Source organism: Pieris napi, chromosome 12 (assembly GCF_905475465.1).
Source record: "Pieris napi chromosome 12, ilPieNapi1.2, whole genome shotgun sequence".
NCBI lineage: Eukaryota > Metazoa > Arthropoda > Insecta > Lepidoptera > Pieridae > Pieris > Pieris napi.
This window is the reverse complement of record NC_062245.1, coordinates 10,694,731-10,710,282: the sequence shown is the minus strand read 5'-3', so window position 1 is coordinate 10,710,282 and position 15,552 is coordinate 10,694,731. Positions and strand designations below refer to the sequence as shown.

At 32.8% G+C, this 15,552-nt stretch overlaps 2 protein-coding genes and 1 long non-coding RNA gene across 3 annotated transcripts; all 3 read right to left on the bottom strand.

Annotated features, from left to right (window-relative positions):
* Positions 1-1,617: 1,617 nt before the first annotated feature.
* On the bottom strand, positions 1,618-2,505 carry LOC125054692. Its single transcript, XR_007117739.1, has 3 exons — positions 2,406-2,505; positions 2,110-2,290; positions 1,618-1,750 (listed from the first exon to the last, which is right to left on the bottom strand). It is a non-coding gene; the product is annotated as an uncharacterized LOC125054692 (long non-coding RNA).
* Positions 2,506-2,895: 390 nt separating this feature from the next.
* On the bottom strand, positions 2,896-5,916 carry LOC125054656 (luciferin sulfotransferase-like). Its single transcript, XM_047656673.1, has 5 exons — positions 5,811-5,916; positions 4,478-4,612; positions 3,920-4,019; positions 2,964-3,283; positions 2,896-2,921 (listed from the first exon to the last, which is right to left on the bottom strand). Exons 1-5 carry the CDS (start codon positions 5,884-5,886, stop codon positions 2,896-2,898), a joined length of 657 nt encoding a protein of 218 aa, XP_047512629.1. The 5' UTR covers positions 5,887-5,916.
* A 3,368-nt stretch (positions 5,917-9,284) lies between these two features.
* Positions 9,285-14,640, bottom strand: LOC125054841 (sulfotransferase 1C4-like). The gene is made up of 7 exons (XM_047656971.1): positions 14,512-14,640; positions 13,165-13,299; positions 12,389-12,488; positions 11,316-11,635; positions 10,610-10,704; positions 10,204-10,384; positions 9,285-9,803 (listed from the first exon to the last, which is right to left on the bottom strand). The coding sequence occupies exons 1-7, from the start codon at positions 14,579-14,581 to the stop codon at positions 9,691-9,693; spliced, it is 1,014 nt and encodes a 337-aa protein (XP_047512927.1). The 5' UTR covers positions 14,582-14,640; the 3' UTR covers positions 9,285-9,690.
* Positions 14,641-15,552: the final 912 nt, after the last annotated feature.

Here is a 15,552-nt window from a genome sequence, read left to right as displayed (position 1 = left end):
CGCTTCTCCCATGCTTCTTTTAGATGCTCGAAGAATGGCGTCCAGTAATCTAAAATAATACAGTAAATATATAGATATTTTTACAATACTCTTACAGTATTTACAATATTCTTAACCAACAGAATTCATTTTACTGGTATTAATTTACACGTTCATAAGTATATAGACTACGTCAGATAATTAAATTAGGGTTTAAGAACACTTACTGAGAAACAAATTAAATTTAATATAATTAATTGACTTAGGACATTACTTAAGTCCCCGTTTTTTTTGCAAAGGGGTTTTTTTATGATGTTATATAGAAGTGGTCATATTATAGTTTATCCTTTCTTCTAGCACAGAGACATATCGTTTCAATTCGGACAAAAAATGGCCCATTGCATAAGCGACCATTTTTTTTAAAATTAAGGTTTAAAGTTATTTTGTATAAATTAATGTCTAGGTTAACTTACCAGAAAATGCTTTCAGTTTCTCTGCTTCATGAGGCTTTAAATTTTGAATTTCAAAAGGAACCGGTTTTGCCATTTTTTAATAAATACTAAAACAACAGTGTTTTAAGAGACGTTTGAAAAAACTGTCAGTAAGTAACGTGACTTGGTTCATTTAATATGCATTATATAGCATGCCTACAAAATTTTTCATGGTTTGTGCATCCAAACTAGTATTATAAAAGATTCTTGGTATGTTTGTTTGTAATGAATAACCTCAACACCTAATTTACAGTTACTAAGCTTTATTCTAAATATATGTATTTTTCCTTCTCTCCACCCCTATCAGGACCTACAGACCTTACCAGGACAGCCTCCCACCTAGTGTCACTCCTTATATGGAAATTGTATTCGTTTTTTCAACAAACTCCCAAGCGATATTAGAGAATTAACACTGAATAAATTAAAAACACTCGTTAAACGTAAATTAATCAATAAAGCTTTTTATATTTGTCGATTATTTAAGTATTATTTAAATGATCTTAATCTACGTACGTACAGTACTACTCAAAACTTGGCGATTAACAAGATTGGCTGAGAGTTTGTTGCCCGCTCTACGCCCTTGACTTGCGAACTGGTAGTAAATGTAAATTTAGAATCAATTTAACATATTGTCTGTTGACGTTCATAAGTGTACTTGGGTACCCAAGTACACTTATGAACCCAAGTACACTTATGAATTCTATATGAATAGAATATGAATATAATAAAGGTGAATTGAGTTTGAGTGAATTTCCGTTTTTCTACTTTTTCTGACATTAGCTTTTATTTTCGTTCATATTGCTTCCATACTACTGAAGTAGACTCGAGTACGTTCTTAACAAGTGCAGTATACAGCGTTATCGTTGTTCTTTTAGAGAATTCATTAGAATCACGTATGAATACGTTTCTTGGTCATATGGAAGGAAAGGGTAGTTTCGTCTCCAAGAAGATCGGTGTCCCCAGTAAGGCGTAACTTCACTCCGAGTTGCTGCTTACATCCAAAGCGTATAATCCACTACATATGAAGTTCTCACCGGTCGGTGGAAGTAATGACGTGGGTTATGAAATTTTTTTACGTAATCATACTTCAATTAAATTATTTAAAGCATGTTTCATAAATCTCATTGTATTAATTCCAAAGTTATTTACAGAATTAACAAGGTATTACTACTCTGCACTTGGGAATCTGAGATCTGTATCGCGCAAGTTATCTTCAATCCATTTATCTGTCCGTGCTACCATCTCTTCGTCGTAATAGTCGCGCCAACCGCCTGTTTTGCCTGTAATTTGTTCATTGTAATTGAAACGTAGTAATTTCAGTCTTAAAAACTTAAAATACACAACTTAAAAGTTTAATTATTTTATTTATTTATTTTTCATTCCCAAAAATACATACTATCCATATAAAATATAAAGTGCTAAGTCATTACGATAATATCCAAATGGTGGGAAGATAAACTGTTACTATATCGAAAACTTAACGTTTTTTTCTAAATCCTTACCCATCTTGGATCTAACCAGCTGAACATGGATTTAATAATTTTTAAATTATATCGCATGTCCATCCAAAAAATCCTGGGCAACATATAATTTTTCTGTTCAGATCTAATGTCAGTCTAAATGTCTAGCATTTACGAACCATTTCTGACGAATTCCATATTAGGTGTCGTTAGGCCAAGTTCTTTGAACTGTTCGTTGTTGACAGAAGGGTTTTTCTTAAAGTTCTTAACGTCCAGATGTTCACAGAGTGTTGCCACTTGCTCATCATTGTAGTTTTTTCCCATGAAAGCAGATACACGTTTAATCATCCCTGGTAAGTCCTGAAAACGTAATGATAAAGTTTAGACGGATTTAATGATCATCACATGATTTGGCGCAATTTTATTGTTGTTTTATTATAGTAACAAATAACAATATTTTCGTATTTTCGATAACCTTTTGTAATTCCTCATAGAATATGAAGAGTAAATTTGGATGATGACGCTTCTCCCACGCCTCCTTCAAATGTTCAAAATACGGTGTCCAATATTCTAAAATAAGAATTAAATAATATTATTAAAGGTATAAACTAGGGTGTGGCTGAGGTATGGACACGGCCATATGTTCTACGTAATACCTTTATGTAACGGGTCATAATGAATAGATTTTAAATATATATGAATAGCTATCCAGTGGTTTAATATAATGCAGAGGATGCAGAGGATAGATTCGAGACTACAACGCCCAACTTTATCCCCCGATTTTGTTATCATAAGGTTTTTTGGCATCATGGCAAAAAGTCCTTACACAAAACTTACATATTTAAGCTTGAAAAAGAAGAATATATGATGATCGTAAGGTAAGAATAAAGAGGTAAGATATAACAAAAATACTTAGCTAGATACCTACTAATTCCAGCCGAATACGTATGGAAATGGTCAAGTGTCTATACGTATAAGTCCCAAAATACTTCTAAATGGATTACGAAATTATTTTTAAAAATATACAACTTACGTAAATCACTAATGAAGCAATTCCAAAATGATTTGAAGTCACCCGTCCATCTCGTGAATGTCATTGAACAGCATAAATGGTAAAATGAGACAACGACATCTCTCGGGTCTCTTGCTACGTACACCACTTTAGCGTCAAGCAAATTTGGTGGCAACAGGGAGAGCGGCACATGTATTTTTATAAAACGTGGGGAAGGCGCCACCTCCAGTTGGTTCACGATATGGGACGTTACCATTTTAATTTTTTTCTGCTTTTTCTCATCTCCATTACAATTTTCTAGGTAATGCTGTATCATTATCGGGTGGACCATCATCGAGAATCTATAAAATTGGATAAGTCACGTAACCAATCCTAATTATTATACAAACGGCAAATGAAAAATACCAGAGACATGCGATTAACAAAAGCCGAAACTACTTGGTTTTCTTTATTTATGTTGAAATGCTCACTGCTTAATTGGTAATCAAGAAAATTAGATACAAGATTTAATGTGACAAACACTTATAGGCGAACATAACTAACACGAAGAGAAAAATATATATCGAATCATAAATTATAATTAAGGAAAATTGATTTCAAAGTGTGCCCCTCACACTAGCAAGTATGGATTTTTTTGTTTTATCAAAGCCAATTAATTGCTGTTGAAATCTCAAATATTCTTATTATGCTGTTTAATAATCAGTCGCATTTTATTGTTCCATAAACGATATTTCAGTGAAAGAGGCGGTTTTTAGTAATTAGTGTAGTTTCTATGGTCTATTAGGTCTAGATAGACCCATTGATTTTTTTAGTTAAATGTTAGATTGAATTATCTAATTAACCATTATGCAAATAGGATTCCTTTGCAAAAGTAACTTTTCAAGTGACTATTGGCTGACGAGGTCGGCCATCTTATTCTTATTTCAACTTCTATATTGCATGAGGTAATAATTATTATTTCTTGTAAAAATACTTACTCCAGAGACGGAAATCTTTCCGTTAAATAAATTGATTTTGCTGTATCGTAGTCCAAATCGTTCGCAACTAGCCATACTAACTCTTGGGTCCACGTTGTACCTACAAAATAAGTGAATAAATATAAAGTTACTTCATCTTAAATATAAAGTAAATAAAAGTGTGGTTTATTCGAGCTCTACTCATAAATACAACTTAATAAACTTAATAAGTGTTTTGACGTAATATTCAGAGTCGATGCTTGGCGTAGTAGCAGTGGTATTGTAGCAATCGAAATGTGGAGTTATTTTAATAAAGTAAAAAATACGTTTATAAAGAGGTTTTATTTAAAAACACTACAATCGTTTTTTTTTTACATTTTTACATTTTAGCGATGTAGGTTCAGATGTAGTTTCTCTCACATATTTCAGGAAATTTCTTCCCGCTAAGACAAATAAATCAGCAGACAGATTGCCTAATTATATATATATATATAGTAGTTACATAGTCTTCTAACCATTATTCCAGTACTACCAGCATAGATGAGTGTTGCAATTAAATCCGGAAAATCTGGCACCTACCTGATCGTGCATAGGTTACAACAAATACATCGCTTGGTCGTATTGCCATGTTATAAATATCTGCTCCTATTTCCAAAAATCGGTGTGGAAAGACATATCCTTTTGGTCCTATGCGTACAAATCCTGTCTTTTCACCTAAAAAATATATATTGTTATACACCAATTTCAGGACACAAAGAGATTTTTAAGTTAATGTTAGGGAAACGCAAATACGCTCCTATGTATATATTTTTCTATCTGTGGCGTCGTCATATCCTTCCATTTGGCGCCATTTTTTGTAATTTGTAGTGAATTTATGGAAAAAGTATATATGACATGTCAGAAAATAGAATGTGATAATTTTGGTGATAATAATTTAACTTTGACCAATATACATGATACGGTGATAGAATCGTAAAAGTTATTGTATGAAAACTGTCTTTTGATAGATAAACTATATTATTAATTAATTTGATTAACTGTTAGTTAACGGACACGTCATTTACAGACAAAATTATTAAATAACCATAACCACAGTTTACGTGTGTCTAATTTTACCCTACTTTTTTTCATGTTTTTTTCCTTTCGAGAATTTTTTTCCCTGAAATTGTGAAGATCATTCTGTATAACAGTTATCAAGATTACGATATATTTTACGGACTACAAAACGATAAATCCATTTATGATTACGACAATATCAGAAAAAATAACAAACTAATCTTATCTTAACGCTTCATAAACGTCGAATTGGGTCTACCAACCTATATGGCACACCCTTCATAATATGATAAATAGATTTTTATAGCGATCATCTTTCGGCGATGGAATTCCAAAATAATATTGTTTCATTGGGAATCGTACTAACGTGACGTCGTCTCTACAGCTGTGATACTTTTTGACATTCAACACCTTTTGCCTTCAGTCACCGTGACCACGCACGCGAAAAGTCGGATAAATTTAAAATTATGTCAAATAGTTGTAAATTTATAATAATACATAACTTCAATCCGGTCAAAAAGTTTTTTCTTTAGATGTGTAAAGGTTATGTCAATCAAAGACAATACTAAGCAGTTTTAATTTTAGTTCTACGTATTAAAAATGTTTGTAGCTGTACTGGCGCTTATGTTCTTGTATTATTACATATTTCCTCGTATACAGAAATACGAATAGTAGTACATCGTGAGGAAACCTGCATGACCCAAAAAAGTCGACGGCGTGTGTCAGGCACAGAAACCTGATCGTCTTGTCTGCGTTTTATTAAGATTAATAAATTATCACGAAAAGGGTTCAGAAATCGGAGTCCTAGAAGGTTGTAGCGCCACTGGTATTTTTTAAATAATCATTCAATACATACCAGAAAATAATTTCATTTTCTCCGCTTCATGAGGTTCCAAATCATGAATTTCGAAAGGATACGGCTTGCTTGCCATTTTGAACAAATTCACTAAAACTGCTACAAGAACTCAACCGAAACTGACGAATTATCTATTGTATGATATTGTTTTATATACCTTTTATACAGCAGGTTATTTTTTATGTGATTTTATTTTTTCAGGTAATTAATATTATTTAATTTGTTTGTTCGTTAGTTTGTCCTGGTGACCAGGGCACTGACAGTACAACTGGGTAATATAATAAAAATTTGTCAAAAAGCATGAAAACAAGGACAATAGGAGTTAAAATAAAAGATAAAATAAAATTAAGAGACATTAAAATAAAAACTTAATTTACGCATATATACCGAAACTAAAACCAACCAAGCAAAGCCTATTGATTTCGACGCTTTAGGAAGTTTGTCGTTAAATCGAGGGTCGTTACATGTAGTTTACACTGTATTACTTTATATTTAGCATGTAAGCTAAACAGCATTTAAGCCTTTTTTAAGTATATATAGCTTAACTCATATTAAAAGTATTTCAGCTATAGAATCTTATCACGTAGGTATACGTATATATTTTATTTTCAATCCATAAACAGTCCAATAACTTTCATATGTGTCTAATTTGTTAGCTGAAATTGGATCAGTTTCAACCAAATTACCGAATTTTGATGTGTTACTTTAATGACGTTGTAGTTTATGACATTTTCCTTTGAATAATCGTAATGTAGAGGGAGGGTAAAACTTGCTGAGTTTCTTGCCCGTTCATCTGAAAAGAACAAGGCCTCTTGGTTGTTTTGCGAACGGATAGCGTAGTCTTGCTCTTTCGCTTTAGACCAGTGCCGATAATTTTTGAAACCAAAAAAAATTACAGTAGGATGAAACCCATTAGAAAAGCAGGGGAATATGATCAAAATGAAAGGAAAAATAAATTACGGTCGATCTGAGGTCGGGAAGGGGTGGGGGGGGAGTTTTAAGGGTAAAAAACGGTTTATCTCGATTTCCGGCAAAACTAAAAGTCCTATCGAAGAAAGTTAAATGGCAAAGTTGTAGGTAATAAAAAGATCTAAAACTTTTGTATTCACACATTTTTCACATAACCTCAAAATTTATGTAAAAATTCAAAAAACCAAGTTTTTGGTTTTTATTTTTATCTTTTACAAATTTCTTTTTTTTTTAACGAAATTTGGTGAAAACTTACCTTATTATGTCCCAAATATACTGTAATTTATTTGATTAAAAATATTTATTTTTTCACCTTATTTTGAATTAATATCGAAAAAACACCCTAATTTTCAATCGAAAATTCTGACGTCAAAATTTCAGCTTTTTTCAAAAAGTTGGTGTGCTTTCAGTTCGTTGAAATCTCTACTTTCCTATGGTAAAAATATATATATATATTACCATAGTAAATCTTCTCAGAAAATGCAAAACATCGTATGCAGTAACGCCCAGACCTGTCATACCCTTCCCTACTTCTCTATGAAATACGAAAATTTTAGCCCATCTAAAGGCTAAAAATTTTTTTTAGGTCACTCAGTTATATATAAGTTATCTTAAAATAGTAATAAATAGGCATCTAATTATAATTTAAAGAAGATTCATAGAGAAGTAGGGAAGGGTATGACGGGTCTGGGCGTTACTGCATACGATGTTTTGCATTTTCTGAGAAGATTTACTATGGTAACATATATATATATTTTTACCATAGGAAAGTAGAGATTTCAACGAACTGAAAGCACACCAACTTTTTGAAAAAAGCTGAAATTTTGACGTCAGAATTTTCGATTGAAAATTAGGGTGTTTTTTCGATATTAATTCAAAATAAGGTGAAAAAATAAATATTTTTAATCAAATAAATTACAGTATATTTGGGACATAATAAGGTAAGTTTTCACCAAATTTCGTTAAAAAAAAAAGAAATTTGTAAAAGATAAAAATAAAAACCAAAAACTTGGTTTTTTGAATTTTTACATAAATTTTGAGGTTATGTGAAAAATGTGTGAATACAAAAGTTTTAGATCTTTTTATTACCTACAACTTTGCCATTTAACTTTCTTCGATAGGACTTTTAGTTTTGCCGGAAATCGAGATAAACCGTTTTTTACCCTTAAAACTCCCCCCCCACCCCTTCCCGACCTCAGATCGACCGTAATTTATTTTTCCTTTCATTTTGATCATATTCCCCTGCTTTTCTAATGGGTTTCATCCTACTGTAATTTTTTTCACTTTTTATTTATTTTGAAGGCTATCTGCACTGGTCTACTTATTTTTTAAACGTTTTTGACATTTATAAGCATACGCTTAGACGCATCTAAACTGAATAAACGTATTTTGATTTGATTTTATTTTAAATCTACACCATGATATTTAGCATGAATTATTTTCTTAATATAGGTATATTAAGGTTTAACTTGATCAAAATTTTTATATAAAAATCGTACATTTATACATTACCTATGTGTAACTTTATCAGCAAATATTATAAGGATCTAAAGTTCGTTAGCGATGTTGTCGAGATCTCTTGATAGTAAATCAACTACACTAGATTGTGAAAATTCTTTTACTTTCTTGGCTACTAAATCTACGTTATTTGTGAATGTCAAAGGCCTATATTAACCCGAGTTTAATGAAATAATTCTTGTGGTAGTCGGAATTGCAAATAGGAGAGAAACGTTTCTTACGAACGCTGCCTTAACGATGATATATGTATATTGTATATGATTGCGAAAAGAGACTTACAAAAAAGTCAGCTTATTAAGTGTATGTTTATGTGAAGTACTAGTCCTTGATTTTTCTAAAAAAGGGCTTATTAAAAGGACTTCTTGAATCCGTAATTCACGGGAAATACTTGGTGTAGGTATATTTAGGTCACGTTAATCAATTCCAGTGTACTCCTCCCTCAAAGGCCGGCAACGCACCCACTAAAAATGGGAGTGCTGTGTATGGGCTGCGATGACTGCCCTTTTTGGGCGTCCCGCAGGCTCGTTATTATATATTTATAAAAAATGTTTCTTTGTTATATGTTTTCGAAGCGGATTATGACAGTGTTTTTGTTTTTTGACTGGCGCAAAAGAAAAATGGGACAAGAGCAGACCATGATGATGGCAAAAAGATGTCTCCCAGACAGGGGGGGGGGGGGGGGGCGCAGAGTAGTAAAAATCTAATTTTCTTAAATAAATTATTATTATTAACATAAATGAATAAAGGCTTAATTTCTCAGGTAGTACTGACGCGATACATTATTAGCTTCATAAAAAAAATTACAAAAATATAATTCCCTTGATGAAATAATTAAGTAACCTTACATCAAAATGCGAGCCTTTCTGGGAGCTTTCTTTGAAAGCGCCTTCGCTTTTTTTGAGAAATAACATTCAATAAATTTTCAATGTCATATTATATAAAACGAGCTTATTATTTTTAAATTTATTAAAAAGGACTTATAATATTTTTACAATTTATCGACTAACAAACAGTGTCTTCTGTGTTTCCATACCATCATTATTAGTGAACCGTAATTGTGTCTTTTTAAAGCAGTATTTCTCATTCCTCCTCAGGAATCGAACCTATGACCTCTCATAGGTTCGATTCCCGGCGCTTTCCGGACACCAAAGGGCTTTCTGTCAAGCCACTCATACGGTGAATTAAAACATCGTAAGGAAACTGGTATGTTTAGAGTTTAGATGCAATAAAATTCTACGGTGTGGTACACAGAAGACATATACTTGCTTAATTAGAATAAATAAATGATTACGTAACAGATATCAATGTGTTGTATCGCAATTGGTGTTGTATAATAGTGTATTTATTGTTTTCTAATGTATTTTACATTAGATAACTTAAAAACATCTTAGTACTACTGCAAATGCGGGAAACGTAGATCAGTGTCTCTAAGATTTTCTTCCATCCACTTGTCTGCTTGTGCTGTCATCTCCTCGTCAAAGTAATCGCGCCAACCCCCTGACTTGCCTGTTGAATTGTTTTTTTTATTAGCAACAATCTACCGATGCCCAAATAAATTACGTAGAACGTTTTATAAATTGATAAATAAACAAGGCAATATATAGGTATTTTTCATTATATTTACGTCTAATACGATGTCTGTGTCGTAGCCAACTAGAATAATAAGCCCTTCCATTAACAACCTAGTCTCTTTACTAAACAGCGATTTTCAACTAGCGACCTGAATTATATTCAGCCGCAAAATAAATTTATAACACGATGTACATGACTAACCAACTTCAAATTTCCTCACAAAGTGAATGTAATTCTTTGATAAATAAAGTATATTTGAACCGAAACTCGGTTTTATTATTAAGTCCACCATAATGAGCGAGAGTCTATCCGCTGCTATCTCTTAAGTGTTTACCTTTTCTTATAAACTCTTCTTTGGGAAACATCAACCCAAGTTCCTTCCAAATGTCATTGTTCACAGATGTATTGTTCTTGAAGTTCTTAATATCGAGATGGTCACAGAGCACTGCTATTTGGTCGTCCGTGTATTGTTTACCCAAAAACTTGCACACTCTGCGCACTTCGTGGCCGAGATCCTGGTTAAATAGTGTATGAGGTAAAGTCATAATAGTAAAAAAACTTTTGGTAATAAATATTTTAAAAGAAAATTAATTACGATGGTAAAATGTGTCAACTGTACCATCGTAATTGTAAGTTTTCGTTGTGTACTAAAGGGATTTTTTTCTTGTGTTTTTTTTAGAAGTACTGTGATGGGTCTTACTGATAAAGGAACTAAAAAAACTTTTTCAATTCGAACATACCTTCTTTAAGTCTTCATAGAACAAAAACAACAAATTTGGATCATGCCGCTTCTCCCATGCTTCTTTTAGATGCTCGAAGAATGGCGTCCAGTAATCTAAAATAACACAGTCAATATATATATTTTTACAATATTCTTAACCAACAAAGTAATAATAATAATAAAAAATTGACAAAAGCACAAAAGCTGGTACGGCTGCAGAGCAGGCGGAAAATAATAAACGGCTCAAATATAAGTCTTTCCTCCAACTTTGATTTTATTCCCTTTGGAGTAGAGCCTCTTGGGCCGCGGGGTTCAAGTGTACAGGCGCTAAACAAAGATTTAGTTGGGCGCCTGGTATGTAGTACCGGTGACCCCAGAGCTGGTGCTTGCCCTGCTCATATCTTAATACAGCGAGAAAATGCCTGCCAGCATTATAGGTAAACTTATTAAATTTATTTTTATTTTCTATTTATCAATTTTTAGTTATTACTATATAATTTAAGTAATGTTAAGAGATCTTTTGTGGAAACTTATACATCCTGGGTTTTGATTCCCAGTAAAATATTATTGGTTTGATGGCATTATGATCATGATGAATTAATAAGATACTACATCTATATATATATATATACTAAGAGACGTCATAGATAAACCACATTTACAATTAAATGATAATATAAGTGGTGCTATGTTCTATCAAAATTTACTTCAAAAAGCACACTCACGTAAGTCACTAGTAAAGTAATGCCAAAATGTTTTGAAGTCTCCATCGAAACCCATATTTCTTGAGGACCGGCATAAATAATAGAAGGAAACGGCTGCATCACGTGGGTCTCTTGCTACGTACACCACTTTTGCATCCAACACTTTCGGTGACAGCAGCGACAGCGGCAGATGAGTCTTAATGAACCTTGGGGAAGGTGCAGCCGCCACTTTCCGTACAATGGATTGAGAAAATGTACCCAATTGCTTCAGTTTTACTTCGTCGTTTTTGTTTATTTCCTCAAGTTCAGCTACAAACTTTGGGTGAAACATCATGGTGCTTCTGTGGAAGAATAATATCTTTAGTGAATTATTATAAAACAGTAGCTATGTATGTTCAATACAAATTCAAGAAAAAAAATTACATAACACTTACAATTTTATAATTCAACTACTGTTGTATAATACGATTACTATTAGAGCATAGGACAGGTTGAGATGTTGTTTAAAATTGTTAATGAATATATAAAGTTTTTATTTAAAGAAAGTGGAGAATTTTATTTTTCCTCGCGACGGTTGGTTGGAAGAGATTTTTAGGCTATAAGCTGCTTCCCGAAGTTACGACTAGTGGCTCAACAATATTGTTTGTTTATCGAGGAAAAGTTTAGGCAATTTGCAGATACGGAAAAAAATACCTTACTAAGTTGCCTTTAATTACATTATATTATATTATAAGACTTGAATCTTGTCTCATTAGAAAAATGGAGTTCATAGCGATTATTTAATTATTAACAATATATCTTAAGATATGGACGGAAGGCAGCAGAAGAAGCAGTCTAACTACTGACTGGCTCGAAGGACCAAGTGGCTAAGTTCGAGACGTTGTCTACATCCCTAGCGGCCGGAATAACTTGATGTCGCGATGATTATAGACGTAGAAGGCTATCGCCACATATGATAGTTTTTAAATAACTTCGTAATAATCAAGGAGGTACGTACCAAGCAAACATTTCTGATATTCTACGCGTGTAACGCAAACATTCTTATTTTTTTTTAAAACCTTATAAAGCGTCAGAATAAGTTTTATAATACTTACTCTATAAACGGGAATCTGTCTGTTAGCAAAACCGATTTTGCCGTTTGGTAATCCAAGTTATTAGCAACCAACCACACTAACTCTTGAGTCCACGTTGTTCCTGGAATTTATTTTATTTCTTCTCTCAAACATCACACATGTTACAAGGAGGACAATCAGATACTTATGAATATATATTATAGAAAGGATATACACGTGTGAAAATCATGAGAACTTAAGAAGGCGCAGCTCTAACCAGATCCATGCAACTTCCTCACAATCGATTAGCCAGCAATATTTCAGCACACAACTCACGAGGGAACTCTTTGTATTGAAGAAGTCTCATGGGCCCGCAAGCATCCGCGAATATAAATACATAATTATGTAGGAATAAAGAAAATAACAATAATAGCAAATAAATTAACACGGCAAGATTTCTAATATTCGTAGGTCTCCATGGAGTTGCTGACAATGTCCGCCGAGACATTTTTCATCACAGTTTCATTGTAAATTCGATACAAGCTCTTAATAGAACCATTAAACGATGAGCACAAAGGTGAGACAGGCGTGTATAATGGATATTTGTTTCTAGTCAAACGTGTACTGCAGTGGATAGGGATTTTAGTAAGCAATGCATCCATGACGCCACGTCGCCATTCAAGTGAAACAAGTTAAATTCTTTTAAGGCGAGAGTCGTAGGTTTGAAGCGACTAATTAATTAAATTATTATCGTACTCAATTATCTAAAGTTGATATGTAATATCAATAGCTTCATTTCATATCTTAATATATTTTACCTGATCTTGCATAGGTAACAACATACACATCGCTTGGTCGGACTTCTATGTTGTAGATCTCTGCTGCTATATCTCTGAACCCTTGAGTCAGAACATACCCCTTAGGTCCTACACGAACGAAACCGCCTCGTTCACCTGAAAATTAATTCCAGAGATTTGACTAAACTTAACATACACTTTATGTTCTTCATGTTTTATGCTTTTACTGTCTTCAAACCATCGAATAAAAGACGTGTTTTGGAGGGATTAAGGGGGTTAATTCGAGTAAGCATATGTTTAAGGTAATTGTTAGTTTGAAAATTTTTATAAAAAGGAATATTGTACGGTGGGTCATCCAGTCAGGATTTAAATAATTTAGGATTTTTTTACTCTATATTAACCACTTGCGTCCTATTGCGTTAATTAGTTATAGCTACAAAAAATAATATAATGTTTAAACATGCATAATTTTGTTGCACTTCTGATTCCAATTATTTGCGAATCTAACAAAATAAACACTACTTTTCCAAGGCTTGATATATTCGGTAGTGGGCTGTTCAATTGAAAAAAAGCGTTGTTAAGTACTTACGAAATACTACTAAAATTGGAAGTGTAATAATGTAATTTTTATTATATTTCTATTTTTTGTGATACAACAAAATTTTCATGTATTTTAGAATAGATAACGCGTAACAAGTCTGTCCTAGAAAGATATTAGAGCGACTCATGGCCATGTGTAATACCTTTTCAGTATCCCTATTAAATGCGCCAAAACTTGTAATACAGGGTCACTTATCGGTAAAGTAATTTTTTTTCACAGTGGGGTCCGAAGTAAACAAAAAGTTTTGATTTTAAAAAAAATATATCGTATAACTTAATATTATCTTCAATACACCAAATAAACAACTATAAATAGTATGTCTAACGCAAGAACTCATCAGTACCAATCTAGTGGATATTATGAAAAAGATACAGGTGTAAATTTTTTCGAATTTTAATAAGAATTATTAATTAAAGTCGATTTTCTTATAAAACGCAAAATAAATTATAACTCTGCAGGGGTTGAGCTTAGAGACCGCCCCTAGAACAATTTTTTGCGGCTGATGACCTCATCTATCCCCTATCTATACCCTGTATATAATAATAAACTCTTGGAGGTTGCTGTCCTACGACGTGAATTTTGATGGAATGTCATAGTTTTTCGTATAAGCACCAAGTGTTTATGTTTTTCATACAAATACTTTACGAAAAGCGACAGCAATAAGTCCTGATTTAAGCTACATTTAGTTAAACGTAAATTTTTTTAAAAAATACCAAGTAGCCAAATTAAATCGTACAACTAATAGAAGCCAGTCTAAAATCTCTTACCTATAAAAAGTTTCATCATCGCTTGATTCGTTTCTGGTTCCACATCCTTAATTTCCAATGGATACTCCATTTTAGATTAAAATATGTCTTCGTTGAATGTATCTTCGTCGTTGTTGGAACTGAACTAAAAATCATATCTTGGTCATGTCTTTTTATTTAGTATGTAATCGTAAAAAAAAATTTGAAGAAGGTACCACAAGATAATTTTCGTGTTGATTAATTTAATATTGAATCGCGATATCTATGGCTTCGATGTGACGATTGTAAAATTATATAATGTGTACGACATACATAGTTATGTATACAATTTATTGATGTACTGTGTGTATGTATTTATTATGTATTTCTACACGTCAAAGACAATATAGAATAATCTCGTTAGAGCTCAGTATAATTTTGACATCTGTAAACTAGTAAAGGTAGAGACTCTATAGCCCGCCTTCCACTGCGAGCGGAACGGACCCATTACGGACTCCGCTATACTAGTAACGATGATTTTCATACATTTTCACTTCCGTGGGAAACTCGGTCAACTCGCTAACCTCATATGTGACTCTTTCAACTCGCTCTCTTCGCTGCGCTCGTCTCCGCTTTGGTGGAAGAACATGTATGAAAATCATCGTTACGAGTATAGCGGAGTCCGTAATGGGTCCGTTCCGCTTGCAGTGGAAGGTGGGCATATATATTTATATAGGGCAGCTGTACCCGGGAGGATTAGAGTATCAGAAAATCCGCAAAACCAACAAGTGCTTACGTAAAATAACGTACTATTCATTATGGTAATGGCGATTTACATTACCGGCTACATGGGATTTGAAATCCCAAAGACGTAAACATGCAAATAAGACATGACGAAACGGACAAAGACGGATATATACGCATTCTGTCTGTTAGTTCTTGGTTTTGAAGCAATATTCATATTGTTTGTCTAATAATACACACCCATTAATTGAATATTGTGTATTATCTATATCTTCTTGGAACATATTGCTTATCTTATCTTAACAATTGCCAATCATGATGACTTTAAAATTATGTAAT